General features: G+C 35.0%; 2 protein-coding genes across 2 annotated transcripts; both read right to left on the bottom strand.

The window, feature by feature from the left end:
* Nucleotides 1-325: 325 nt before the first annotated feature.
* LOC105333351 (uncharacterized protein DDB_G0283357-like) lies at nt 326-5,929 on the bottom strand. Its single transcript, XM_011436275.3, has one exon. The coding sequence runs from the start codon at nt 5,927-5,929 to the stop codon at nt 326-328; it is 5,604 nt and encodes a 1,867-aa protein (XP_011434577.3).
* A 3,766-nt stretch (nt 5,930-9,695) lies between these two features.
* Nucleotides 9,696-13,757, bottom strand: LOC136272749 (uncharacterized protein PF3D7_1120600-like). The gene has a single exon (XM_066075214.1). The coding sequence runs from the start codon at nt 13,755-13,757 to the stop codon at nt 9,696-9,698; it is 4,062 nt and encodes a 1,353-aa protein (XP_065931286.1).
* Between the last annotated feature and the right edge of the window lie 981 nt (nt 13,758-14,738).

Raw genomic sequence — 14,738 nt, 5'->3', positions numbered from 1 at the left:
ACTATTGTACAGAAACTGTTATAAACAAAAAGAAAACGGAACAAAACAAAACAAACCACAAATAAAAACAAACAAATAGACAGAAACATGGTCAAACCAAGATAGCTCCGACAGCCTCAAGGTATGTACAAATATATCTACGAACAATCAAATACATGTGTTGTTGTTTCACAACTAAAATATATCATTTTAAATGATATGGTTTGTAATATATTTATGTCATCTTTTTCGAAGTATTTACACTGTTTACGGTAAAAATGCACTTCGAGTACATTTAGTACATTTTAGTTTCATGCCTTAATTGGCTTTCAATAATCTATGGCTTTTACAAAAGGTCGACGTCTTTCACTTGCTTCTTCATTTTTTCGCTATTAGATTTCGCTGGTTTTCCATGCTTATCATATTTGTTGTCGTATCCATGCACCATGTCCCATTTATCTATGCGAGTCAGATGGTAATACGCAGCCATTTTCTTGTCGGCCGTATCCCACATTTCTTTTCCTTTATGGGTCGTCGATCGTTTTGGCTCTATTTCATTTTTTGGTAAACTGTTCTCCTTTAAAGATGTTTCCTTTTGTTCAAAAGTTACTTTTTTGTCAGAATTTTGCTTACCTTGACTACGGGACGTTTTATTGTGATTATATGCAGTTGATTGATCAATGCCATTTTGAGTATTGCTTCCGTTGAAATTTCTAGCTGTCTGTCCATTGTCATTTGATGATTCGTTATACAAGTGTCCGTTTTGATCTTGTGCATTTGCATTTGATGGATCATTTTCATTTTGCGTACTACTACCATTGTAACTTCTTGTTGGCATTCCATTATCTTTTGACGATTTGTTATACATGTGTGCATTTTTATTACCGTCTGAGCTTTGGCCGTTTTGTGAATCGACATTGTACCGATCAAAAGTGTTTTGGTTTATGTTTTTAGATTGATTAGCTAAAGGATTATTGTAATCTGGATGCCGATCCTGAAGCCCTCTTCCATTTGAACCATTACCCAGACCACGTGAAGCCGAATTATTTATATGCTGATCCTTTCTATAACTATTCGGATATTGTCCATTGCTATTAGGGAATACTGCTTGGGGTTTTCTGGTACCAGGGTGAGGATTTTGAAGAGGGTGTCCGTTTATATATTGATCCTGTGAATCATTTGTATGATGCTGCTGCTGATTGTTATTATCCCCGTTGTTAGGATTTGTTACATGTGGATAGTTTTTGTGCATAGGATTGTGTCTTCCATCGTTAATATCTTCAGGCACCACACTCTGGTTATTTGGACCCATGTTGTGTGATATTAGATTTTTTTCCGGGGCATTGCTTTTAACATCAGAGCTGTAATGATTGGGATTTGAGATATTACCAAGTTTAGTTTTGCCTGGTGCATATTTGTTTGGTCCAGGAGCGTTGGCATTGTCTTTGGATTGATAATCATCATTAGACAAGTAGTGACGTAACTCAGAAGGTTCAAATTGCGGCGCACTAACCGTGTTTTTCGTAGGTTTGTATTTTAGAGGATTTGAATATTCATCAGTTTTTGGTTTGCTGTGTATATCAGGATTCACTTGGTTTGGGTTGTTAGAATGCTGAATTGAATTGATTCCAGTACCCGTAGAATGTTGACTGAGATTGGGAGGCTGTTGACCAATTTTAACGGCTTGGCCTCCTTTTGGCTTCTGACGAATGGAACTATAACTTTGTGGTAGGCCTATTGGGTCACTAAAATTCACTCTAGATTGGGGCTGATTATCTTGATTTGACTTGATTTGGTTATCTTCTGGCAATTTATGTTTCACTCCCTTTGAATTTTCGTTTGCTTCTTTATTGTTTTTGCTGATCCTTCTTGTTGGGTCTTGTTCGGAATGTAATCTATTAGAAACTCCTTTACTTGTGGGTTTTTGCGTTTCATCGTTTTGTGGGTTTGACGTAACATTGGAATTTAAGGGTTGTGCTTTCTCTTTTACTGGTTTTTGATTTATAGAACTGTAACTTTTTGGAGGACCTATTTCACTAGTTTGTGGTTTGTTGTTGTTCTTGTGAGGCTGTTTAATTGGAAATGATAAATCGAAATCATTTTGATCTGCATTGTAAGGTATTTGACTATTATTCAATGTATCAGGGTTTTCAGACTGACCGCTCTGATTTGTTTTAGACTGTAAAGTGGGTTTGGTATTCCCAGGGTGGTTTGCAGAGGGGAAGTTGTTATTTTCATAAGGAGATCCATGCTTCTCTTCATCTTTTGGCTGGTTTTCTTCATTTAAACTCCTTGTGCTGTGATAGGGAAGAGGCACCCTTTCGTTTGGATAATCATCAGCGTTCTCTGGTTTAATGTATTGAAACTGTGCAGGATTATCTTTCTTGTTAGGTTCCTGGTAAGGATCATTTGAAAATTTGTTTGATTGATCGGTTGAATTCATGTTACTTCGTGGAAAATATGAATTGGTAGTTTTTCCAGTATTATTATTATCATTATTAGGATTTGTAGCTTTCTCTCTCTGGTTTTCAATAGGAAATCCATGCTTTTCTCTTTTGGGGGGCTGGTTTTCTTCACCTAAATTTCTTTTGTCATGGTAGGGAAGAGGCATCCTTTCGTTTGGATAATCATCGGTGTAGCCAGGGGAAAGAAGATTAGGTCTGCCCTTACCGGAGTTACGTTCAGAAGAATTCTGCATATCTGGTGCTGCATGGCGCTGATATGGTATCTTTTCATTTTCATTCAAAGTATATGGATCAAAGTATTTTGGGTCTTTCAGAGATTTTTTCTGCAAAGGTTTACTTGTGTAATTTGGTACATTATTGACATTGTCAAGTCCTCCTCCCTTGTTCCCTTTTGTTATATTAGGATTACTCCTATTGTTTGGATTATGATTTGAAAATGTCTCACCTTCAATAGGATAATTACCATTATTATCATTTCCAAGTCCACTTTCCATGTTTCCTGTTGTTATATTGGGATAACTCCTATCGTATGGAATATTTCTAGGATTTGGATGATTTTGACCTTTATTAGGATGAACACCATTATTATCATTGTCAAGTCCAACTCCCCTTTTTCCTGTTGTTACATGAGGATAACTCCTATTGTTTTGATTATCTCTATGATTTGAAAGATTTTGATCTTGAAAAGGGTTATCACCACTATTCAGATGTGGTCTTATACCCTTTGGATTGTACTGATGTTGAGTATCTGGATAGTTGGCAAATTCTTCGGGATTGTGTCTGTTGTTTGTTCCGTTTGCTACATAAGGATAATTCTGGTGCTGTTTTGGACCACCAATGGTGTTTGGTATGTAAATAGGATTAAAATTTGGATTGTACGGGTAAGGATTCTGTTGTGGAACGTAATTTTCATCGTAGGGATTTGAAAAATTTGGATAGCTCCTGTTTTCTCTTAAAGGATGATGTTCATGGGGATCAATATTATTATAGGGTGGGTTATTAACAATATACTCCGGGTTCTGATTTCTCTGATTTTTCAACCCAGTGGCTGGGAAGTTCATATCAGTTTCAGAATCTGTTTCATCTTCTTCACTATTTTCGTGAGGAATAATCGGATCTCCAGGTCCTAGAATATTTGTCAGATCTTTGCTTTTATTGAAGTTGCCTTGCATTGGTGTCAAATCTCCGTCATTAATCTGATTTTCAGATGGAGTGTTATTTCCGTTTAAGTTCTTCATGTTTTTGGGTAAAGTTCTCTGACTTCTTGGATTGTATTTGCCATCATTGTACGGTTCAATTGTTTCACCAGGGCCCATAACGTCAAGGAAATTTTCTGGTTCTTTGTAATTTGTATTATCAGGGCTTTTATGGATATCTGATGAATCGTTTTGCTTTGATTCAAAGTGATCGTCTGGATTATGTGGAAGGATAGGATCACCCAGACCCATTGTTTCTGATGGATTAAATTTCTTGTCCGAGGAACCATCCTCAAAAGTAGTACCATTACCCTTTGAACTATTTGGAACAAGTTTTCTTCTTTTGTACGGTTCTAGTGGGTCCCCATTACCGAGATTTTCATTAACATCTTTCATGTTTCCATTTTCCTTAATCGGATTCAACGATTTAGATTCTGGTAGATTATCCACATTTACTGGGGCATTGTTATAAGTCCGGGGTAAAGCATTTTTCGTTTCAGTCGGATGAGTCATGGATACTGGATGGTTGTTTGCGTCAGATTTATTCCATTCTGCTTTTGGTTGATTCATGTTTCCTTTTTGATTTTGCGGTTGTCCATTCATGCTAGCTGACATACTACTTTGAGTCGGATTGACTGGATTCCCCATTCGAGTTGGGTCTATATAATAGTTGTTTTGAACAATGGGGACAATTTGAGAATCAATATTTTTCTGTAACATTTCATTCATGGTGTTTCCGTCGATATCCGGGTTGATATCGTTTTCTAATCCATTTGGAATATCGTCGTTTGTATTTCCAAACGTTTTTGTGTCAACATTTTTTGGTATTTTATTGATTGGTGGTTGTTTTGAATCATCCGAGAGAATTTCGTCTTTGTATTCTCCTTGTTTCATAGGTTTTCGTTTAGATTTGTTGCCCGCCGTCCTTTCGTTTTCTTCATTAGTTTGTGAATCTTCGTCATTGCTGATTGTTTTGTTTCTTCTATGTTTCTTTCTACGTTTTCTTGCATCATCTGTAGAATCATTAGTATCAGATTTTGAATAATTTTTTTGTCTCCTTTTTTGCTTTTTCCTTTTGTTATTTTCTTCATCTCTTTGATCATCTTGGTCCTTTTTTTCACTTTTTCTTTTCTTATTTTTGTCTGACCATTTTTTTTTACTCGTCTTTTTCCTGCCATCACTCTCAGAACTGTTATCAGAGTCATAACTGCTCTCCGAATCGTTTGAGCCTGAATTATGGGTTTTCTCACCCTTGATTTTATCATTATTGGCGGATTTATCTACGCCTGGACGTAAGAAAGGGTTTAACTTATTTTGTTTTCTTAGGGTTTCATCAACAGTTGGTTCCTTGCTCTCTTTTGGTTCAATTTTATTGCTTTTTCTAGATTTAGGTGAGTTTCTTTTCGTATCTGGTGATTTTGCCCGTTGTTTGATAACAATAATTTTTGTTTTTCCTCTTTTGTTTGATGGTCTATCATCTTCGCTATATGAATAATAAGAATCGCTTTCATCATCAGATGGTCGCCCTTTTGGTTTTCTTCGATGTCTTCGTTTTCTTCTTAATTTTCTATCATTTTCAGAGTTTTCGCTACTAAGGGTTTCTTCATCCGTTTTATCAGCTTGCTTTTTTGATTTCCTTTTTGGTTTTTCTTGAATGTTTATCATGCGCGGAGATAAAAATGAATCAGGATCATTTCCTACTTTTTCCAAATCGGTGTTTGAATCTTTTCTATTTTGTAACTTTTCACCATCTTTCGTTCCACTGGGAACATCTTGATTTTTTAACTGAGATTTGGAACTGGAATTTTTATTTTTCCTATCAAATAATCGATTCTTAGGAGTTTTGCCAAATTCATTCTCAGACGAATTACCATCTAAGTAAAATTCCGACATTTCATCATCATTTACATCGTCGTTACTAGGTTTTGTGTCATGAAGACTTGGTTTTTTAAACACGGGATCGCCAGGCAGTTTATCTGATTTGGCTTTGTCTTTTATCCGTTTTAGAGGAGAAGGTTTTGGGTGAGCTTTCTTGGGGACAGGTTCATAAGGAGGAGGAGGGGCATGCTTTTCATCATATCTTTTTGATTTTGGAAAGAAACAACATGTTTTACCTTTTTCTTCATCATACTCGCTCCATTCGTCAGATGAATAGTTTGGCTCACCGGGATCTCCTTTTTTCTCATCATTCGGTAATGTCCGTCGCTTTCCTTTTCTTGACACAGCCAGTATTCTCTTTTTATCACTTGGAAGACGAGGTGTATTTTTTTCCTTTGCTTTTATGGACATTCTAAGTCGAAATAGATAAATAAAAGGTCGTAGAGTAAATGTTAGCACAATTGGTATTAGACATATACTGTATGCTCCCTTCCACATATCTACTCCTGCTGATCTGATGAACATTATCATAAAATAAGGAAAGAAGAATATCACTGAGACGGTGGTGATAATCAGGTTAGCACTTGCTGTTGCCATGTTCGGATTTTTGTTTTTATCAGGCTTGCCTCCGTTACCCATGTACCAACCCCCTCTACCTCCGTTTATCCTTTCGATATCGCCGATTTTTTTGTCTGCCTTTAAGATAATGACAAAAGCTATAATCACAAAAACAGCAGTGATACCAACACCGAGAGGAAATATCAAAAAAAGGTACAAAGCATTTTCTTCTAGTTGCACAATACATCCTGAGTGATAGTAATCGTATTTAAAAGATACCCATCCTGAAAGTGGAATTACGGATACCACTACTCCAACTAACCATACCACTGACGAAACAAGCATTAGTCGGCAATTGGAACAAAAAACTGCTTTATGTAGTTCACGGTTCTTGATTTTTGTAATTCTCTCAACACATCTAACGATGAGCAGTCCAAAAATCACAATGTATACTAAGGTCGAGACAACACCATGGATATGACACGCAGGATCCGAGAAAGCCCAGGACTCCAAAATAGCTGTGACACTTGCCGGGATGAACACAAAGAAACAGGCAATGAAGTCTATCAGAACAAATTGAAGGAAAAGTCTGTTTGCCACGATGACATATAGTCTTCTCTTTCTCATCATAACCAATACGACTACGTTTATGATAAAATTCACAACAACAGTCGCTATGAGGAATATTGCAACGAGATATGAATACGCGTCCGCCATTTTCTCTCGCTAACCTATTTCAGAATTTTGAGAATAAAGAAGACCATATAGAATCCTTGCTTTAAAATTCAGCATAACAAAAGAGAATTTCTTCCAAAGACATCCTAAGAAACTCTTTCCCCTGTCATACTCCTAGATTAGCCTTCAGTTTTCATAGATCCCTATCGTTTATTGTTTTATGTGTCATTGAAATTTAAACTAGTGAACTTTTAATTTTAACCCTCTTAAATTTTTAAACCGTAAAGTTTCTCTAATACGATCAATCTTTTAAAAATAATGAGCCGTATTGTTTCAAATCATGCGATTTTAAACTGATATGTCTTGATTTATATTACAATATAAATTTTTCCTTTGATTCAATTCAAATGATGTTTAAATGTGTTTGTGGCAAAAGGGTTTTCAAGAAAAAATGAACAATTTACATGTTTGTGTATTACGATATTTTCCTCATTATCTGAAAAACATATTTGAATAATATTTTGAGATATTTCTATCGATATATTGTGGAATCATGAAAAATGGTGAGGGCCAATTTTCATGGATTGATTAAAATGTACAGGTTTGTGGAGATGTAATTTCGTGTAATCTCTTATATCTAAAAATGGAATTATGACATTATAACTCTAATTTAATAATTCGTGGAGGATGGTTATTCGTGGACAAGAGGTACCCACGAATTCCACGAAAATTGAGTCGCCATGAAATCTAATGATTCCACAGTATTCAGGCATATTTAGTTTATAAGTATAAATTCACTCTAATATTCCCCTTAAATTAGCTTATTTTACGCCATATATCAATTTTTGCCGTGTGACCCCCCACATTTGTTTTTCTATGACATTAAATGTATGTCTATTTGTATACAAAGTTTTGGAAAAATGACATTTTTAATAGTTTTTTATTTGCGTTATAATTTAACTACTCCGAATTTCTGTAACAATCTTAACAACTGATGTTGTGTTCATTATGCACTGGTGTTTGAAGCCACCAGTAAAACACGGTTTTTTAAACTTTGACCTAAATATTACTTTTATTGTCACTACATTTGTTCAACTTCATACTGTATAAAATCATATAATCATTTTAAGTCGCCATCTTTATATCAAGTTGGTTTTCAGATGATTGACATTACTAGTATTTCAGGTGCAAACCTCCTTTAAAAAACCAAGACTTTTCTTTAAATTTAATTACAATGGATGTTCTAATATTTTTTTTATCTGTCAGTTAACATTTTTTTTAAAATGCTTTATCGTATAAAATAGTTGTATTCTTTCGGCTGGGATAAAATATTGGTCTATGTTGGCGATTTATATAAATTCATAAAAAATATTCTTCATTATGCTGATTAAGATAGGCAAATGTAAATCTTATTTAACATAACTATAAATTAGAATTTGACCTTTAAATCACCATCCTACTTTTCTCACACCAGGTATGTAATTAACCCTAATGGTAGGAGTGTTGGCATGTGTTGTGCACATTATTGTCTCAATATTGATTGTTTATATATGGTATACTTCTTTCGTTGTATATTTACTATCTTTATATTTTAGATCGACATGGATTTACCTAAATTATATCCGCCAAAATTAAATGTATATCTTAAAGGCCAAAATCCACAAATTGTGATCCGCCAATAATATCGGCTATATGTGATACCTTTGAGATCCATATGTACTTAATGCCTTATAAAGGATTTAATACGGACAAAACATAATGCACACCAAAGTTTAATATACAACTTTTTGTAATGATCGACTTATTTTAGATCAATATACACCTTTTCGTAATGATCGACCTATTTTAGATTGAACTTTAATTACATTATCTTAAGCTTATTAAAGTAAATCACTTCATGTAATTAGGCCCAATTTTATTTAACACTCGGTTTCATTTGTTTGCCAATTCAAATCTTCTATCCATAGGGATTTTGTTGAAGGATTGATTAAGAAAGAATCATAAGAAATGAAGGAACTGTGTGTGTGTGTGTGTGTGTGTGTGTGTGTGTGTGTGTGTGTTATAAGGGTAATGCTGCTATATAACAACAGCACATTTTTATTCTTAAAAAAAGCATTGTTGAAGAGAGGGATCAATTATAAATGAGTAACAGTCTTCCTAATTCTACATTTTTATATATTTTAGTGAAAAGGTGGTTTAGTAATAATATACATTACACCCTTATCGTTTAAAACAATATATTGAGAGGGTTTTTTTTAATTTTGAAGATTAAAAAGAATTGTAAATAGCGTGTTCAAAAAGAACGTAATGTTGGTAAAAAAAAATTCCAAAAACAAAAAACGTTAATGCAAACAAAAATCATTATAATGTATATACAAAGAACTTTTGTCCTGCTTTCGTATATATAGACACTTCAAATTAAACAGTCGTATACTAGTACTACCAGACATTGAAAGGAAAATTATTAAACCGTGTCAACAAAATTTAAGACAATCAGTTTAATGAAATATAAATTACACTGGTTTACTTTTCTTGCATTCAAATAGTTTAGATATTAGTGTTCTTAAAGTACAATTAAACAATGAATTCATTTAAGTTGAGCTCGTTAAAGTGTTAATTTAAAATAATGACTTTTGCATGGAAGTGCATTTATTATATATACCATGGGAAAGAGTGGATTGATTGCACTTCTAGATAATACCCTTTGCATCAAGCATTATTAAGTACTAGTAATCAATGATTTTGTTTAAAGAATCTGGTATTATCGATAAATTTTTCAACTTTGTTAACGTAAAAACACAAAAAAATATTGACTTCTCTTGTGATTTTTTTTAAATTCAAGATAGAGAAATAAACATATACAAAATACAACAATTTGAATCAGAGAAATGATGAAGCTACAATAATTTGGCTTAACAGTAATCATATACAAGTTTCAAATGTTTCACATAAGATGAACGTCAGCTAACTTGTCTTTCCAGACTTTGTCGTCCTTGATGTGTGATATCGGAATTTCCCGTCCTCCAGAGCGGTCATACTGGTTGTCATCTCCATGGATTGCAGAAAATTTGTCCTTTTTTGATATTGCTAAATACGAGGTTACTTTGGATTTTACTTTGTACCAGTTTTCAGACGGTTTGGTGTCCAGTGAACGTGAGGAAATTGGAGCTGCTTCCTCAGGATCGTATATATTAAAAGTTTTTCTCGGACTTCTGTTGACTTGTGCAACGGAAGTTTTGTTTTCTCTCTTTTCAGGAATTTTCAATTCCTTTTTTTCTTTCTTATTTATTTGTAATTCAGCTAAATGATTATTATCTTTTCTTCCTTTATCTTCTGCTGGGGATGAAAGCTTACTAATATCCTTTAATGTTATGGGTACACTTTGAGATGGTAACTCATCCCTATTTAGAAACACCTTGTCAAAGTCCACTTCATCAATACCATCCGCTTCATTGCTTCTCCCCGCGATCGAATCGGACAAATTTGTATTTGACATTTTCTTTCCAATGGTCTCTGATTCATTCCTGTATATTCCATTGTTACCTTTATCATAATTTTTATTTTGGTCAGTTGCGTTCAGTGCGCTAGGCATTTCAAATAAATAATGCTGAGTTGTGGTGTGGTCTTTATTAAGGATCACAGAAGGAATGTCGCTTTCCTCTCTGACATGAGTTCCCTGGTTTATATCATTGATATAATTTGGATGATAATTTTTCTTCGAGAATGGCTGGTCATCGGTAGCAGTTCTACTGCTTTCTGTGTTTTTGTTGGCTTTCGAATTCACTTCGGTAGTCAACCCTCTTTTGTTTTTAACACTAGGATTCTCTTTCGGGAGAAAGGATTCAACTTTCTCCTGATGATTCGTTGTGTCTTCTTGATACCCATTGATATAAGTATCTGCTAACCCGTCTCTGTTTAAGACCAAGCTGTTTTCATTATCTGATGAGGGATAACCGTTTGTGTGGTTATTTGTTTTTGCTTTAGCTTTTTCTGGATTTTTTTTATTACCATAAGGATTTTTACTCGATGATAAATGTCCCATTTGATTGAGTGGAGACGATTGATTCAAAGATTTCTTTTCAACGAGAATGTCCATGTCAACATTTTCTCCTTGGTCGTTAAGTTGTTCGTTAACAAGTTCTGAGTTTATATGTGTAGCTTTTTTATGGTCGTAAGAAATTTGTTCTAAAGAATTTTCCGATTTATAGATATTGGACTTTTCCTGTATCTGTTGTTTCGTTTCTGTGTGTTTTTTATCAGAGCTGTTGATGAAATCCTTTTCCGGGAATCTTTCGTCACTGTCATCTGTAATCACTTTTTTATTTCGAATGCTTGTTTTTGGAGCAGATAGGTCGCTTGTTAATTTATGATCATTGTATTTTTGTGGGACAGTTTTCGAATTTTGTATTTCTACTTTTCCCCGTAAAAGTTCGTCAGTAATTTCCCCTTTCTTGCTTTTGTTTTTAGTTTTGTTTTCTTCCAGCTGTTTTGTTGATTGCTTCGGATTCGTATTCTTATCAACTTTCTCATTACTACTGTTATCATCATACTGTATTACCATACTCATCTTCTTCACTTCATTGTCTTCCGTGTCGACTTTCAATGGAGCAGAATCCTCACAATCGGAATTCCTTAAATATGTTTCCCTATCTGGCAGACTGGCACTGATATTTTGATTGTAATTTTTTTCTTTTGAATTTGAATTATAGAGGGTGTATTCTTTTTCTGTTTCTAAAGCACCGTATGTCTTTCTTCTTTCGTTCATAGTGTAGTTTTGTACAACGGATTTTGATGTTGTTTGCTGGTCCGAATTTCTTCGAGTGCCTTCAATCGAGTTGTGTTTAGTAGATGATGTCTCCTTATTAGTATTGCTTGAGCCATCTGTCCGTACGGTATTCTTGATATTCTTCGTCTGTCGTAAGGGTTTGATTTTAGTTTCAGCACCAAAGTTTTCATTATTATATAAAGTTTGATTATCAGTTTGACTCGTACTTGTGTTTGCATTGTTTTTGTATTTTACTTCACTTGGTTTCCCATTTTCTTTTTTCTTTAGATCAGTGTGCTTTGAATTATGTTCAACATCATTCTGCTTGGTGCCTGTTTCTCTGTCATCAAACTTCAAATTGTCATTAAGAGATGCCGCACTCCTGGAAGTTTTCAAAGCTATGTGAACACTCCCAATATTTGCATCATATTGGCTCTCATCGGATAAACTATCAGAAGTTTTCTCAGAGCTCTTAACTTTGTTCCCTTTTTGCCTCTCAACTGTTGCTCTTTTTTCAGTTTCTTCAACAGCTTTCTTTGTAATCGTTTTGTTTTTGTGAGTACTTCCGTACGGTTTTTTCTCAGCCTCTGGACCAGCAGCTGGTACAGTCTCGTCTACAAACTCGCCAAATTCTGAGCCAGATTCATCGGTTATTATGCTGTCGACGTCATTGTGCCAGTTTCTCTTACTCAGCATTGGTAAGCCTTTGATTGGTGCTTCTTTCTGTGTTTTTCTTTGTCCACTGTTTCGTTTGTCGGGCTTTTTACGAGGATTTTTGTTTTCGCGTTCTCCTTTTTCGTTTTTGGTGCCTAAAGTCTCGTCATATGAAGGCAGTTTTCCCCGCAATTTCAACTTTGGTATCTGGTGACGTTTTTGGTGTCTTTCACTTTGGTCGTCAGATGAATCTGTTACAAATCCTATGGAACTTTCCTCGCTGTAACCCTCATCGTCACTTATATATCCTTTGTGTCTTCTATTCATTTTCTGTACTTTTGCTCGTTCTGAGTTTAATTTCTCCTGTTTGATTTCTCTATGCCACTGCACCCTGTTTCTTCTTTTTGTCTTTATAAGACGATAAAGTCTTATGTAATGCACAATAGGCTTAATCGTGTATGTCAGCAAAATAAAGCAGAGAGATACACTGTAATATCCTCGAAACACTTCTGTGTCTACAGTTCTACAGATTGCGACGACAAAGTAAGGCATCCAGAAAATTATCATAAATAAACAGATCCCAAAGTGAGTGGAGACCGAGTACAGGATAGAAAATAAAGTATGTTTCTTTGTAAGCTTCTCGCGAACCTCGTCTTTTTCATTTCCGCCATTTTGATTTTCTTTTTGTTGTTTTCTCAAGTACGATCCACTTCGTTTTGGTTTATTTTGTGGGGATCTTCTATGTTGTTTGTCATCAGTTTCGATATTATGTTTATTCGAGTTATGAGAGGAGTTAATCTCAAGCCACTTTTTCTTATTATGTCTATTTGTCGATTCACTATTTGCACTGCCTTCACTATCGTCGGAATCTTCGCTATCATGTATCCAGTTTTGTGATGAGGTTCTGGGTAAGGATTCCCCTTTCTCGTTATCTTTTTTAATAACAATAGGTTCAATTCTAGTTTGGCTTGATTGTGAGTTTACTGAATTATATATAACAACATGAGAAACAATGAACAAAATCAGGGCTAGTCCGATTCCTAGAAAGGCGACAACAATCAGGTGATATAGGTTGTTCTCTAGGACTGGGTAACAGCCTGAGTGGTAGTAGTCGTAGGATATGGTGGTCCATCCTGTCAGTGGTATACCGGACACCAGCAGGTCAATAACCCAGACTGACATCATCAGGACAGCCAGACGACGGTGCGAGCCGAACAGTTTACGATGGAGACCCGGATGTTGGATCCTAATGACTCTCTCAAAACAACGCAAGGAGAGAATACTGAACGTCACTAAATACACAAAGATGGTAACCACACCATACACCTGACAGCCCAAGTCAGTGAGGATCCAGGATAACGTTACGCTCACGACGGCCGCCGGAAGCAGCACCAAAATGTCACAGATGACGTCAATCACTATAAACTGAATCGTAAAACTCTGCGCAACTGGAGTAAAGGACAGTTGTTTGTTGATTAAATGTATTGTAAGGACTCCGAAAATGATATTCAGCAAAACAGTCAAAACGCACCAGGATGCCATCAAGTAGGGCAAGACTTCCCTCACGAAGGAATCCTTTAACGCCATATTTAACTGTTACGTTGGACCAGTGACTCTATATTTTTTGCCAATATTTTACGGAACTGACAATGAATAAAAACACTCACTATATCTGGTGTGAAATGGACAGTCCATCATCACAATTTTACAATGTCCAGTTCGTCCAGTTCCTTAACCAAAATGTCAGGTTTTAAGAATTGGGTCAACAATTGAATAGAATTTAATTTATTAAGTACTTTACAGACTTTAGTGGTCAATCATTTGTGTGCACCGGTCTTATAGGTAATCGGCTTTGTGTTCACTGCATCGATTACAATGCGTTTTAACCGAACCATTAACCACTCTGTGACGACTGTCCAGAAAATGGATGACAATTGTAAAATGTGTTTCATGAATAAATTACCCACCCTTAAAATTGGGCATCCACTTTTTAAAAGTCTAATTTATTTTTTGCGATTTCCATTAATTCACTGAATTTAAACATCGATATTAATATTAATTCTGTAACAAAAGTTTATATTTATTTCCTTGTTTATATTCAATACAATTGTTACACACTGAATTATTGAAACGTTAAGACGTGTCAATAAAGGGTACAGATAATATTTGTATCAATTAAGAATAAATTTATACAATCATATAACATCAAAAGAAACATCAATTAAGGCATAAATTTATCTCCTATATATACGCACATATGTATACAAGTACATGGTTCAAAACAATGGTTTGATTTACAAAACTAGAGAAGATTTTAGACACAAATAGACTACAGCCGCGTTGCCTGTGGTTGCTTGGATCGAGCAGCAACATACAGCCAAAAATGCCGAGTTGTAGCCAATGTAAGAAAAATTGATCATCAATTGTATGATAGACGTCTTAATAAATGGGCGCTTGTATTCTAGACCTTCTCAGACGAATAAGCTAGAACATTAAATGCACGCGTTTTGGCTTGCTTATATTTTACGACAAAAAATCTACATGAAATTATAATCATTACCGTTAATT

The sequence above is a fragment of the Magallana gigas genome, chromosome 2 (genome assembly GCF_963853765.1).
Source record: "Magallana gigas chromosome 2, xbMagGiga1.1, whole genome shotgun sequence".
NCBI classification, from domain to species: domain Eukaryota; kingdom Metazoa; phylum Mollusca; class Bivalvia; order Ostreida; family Ostreidae; genus Magallana; species Magallana gigas.
The sequence above is the reverse complement of the archived record's forward strand: the minus strand, read 5'-3'. Positions and strand labels throughout refer to the sequence as shown.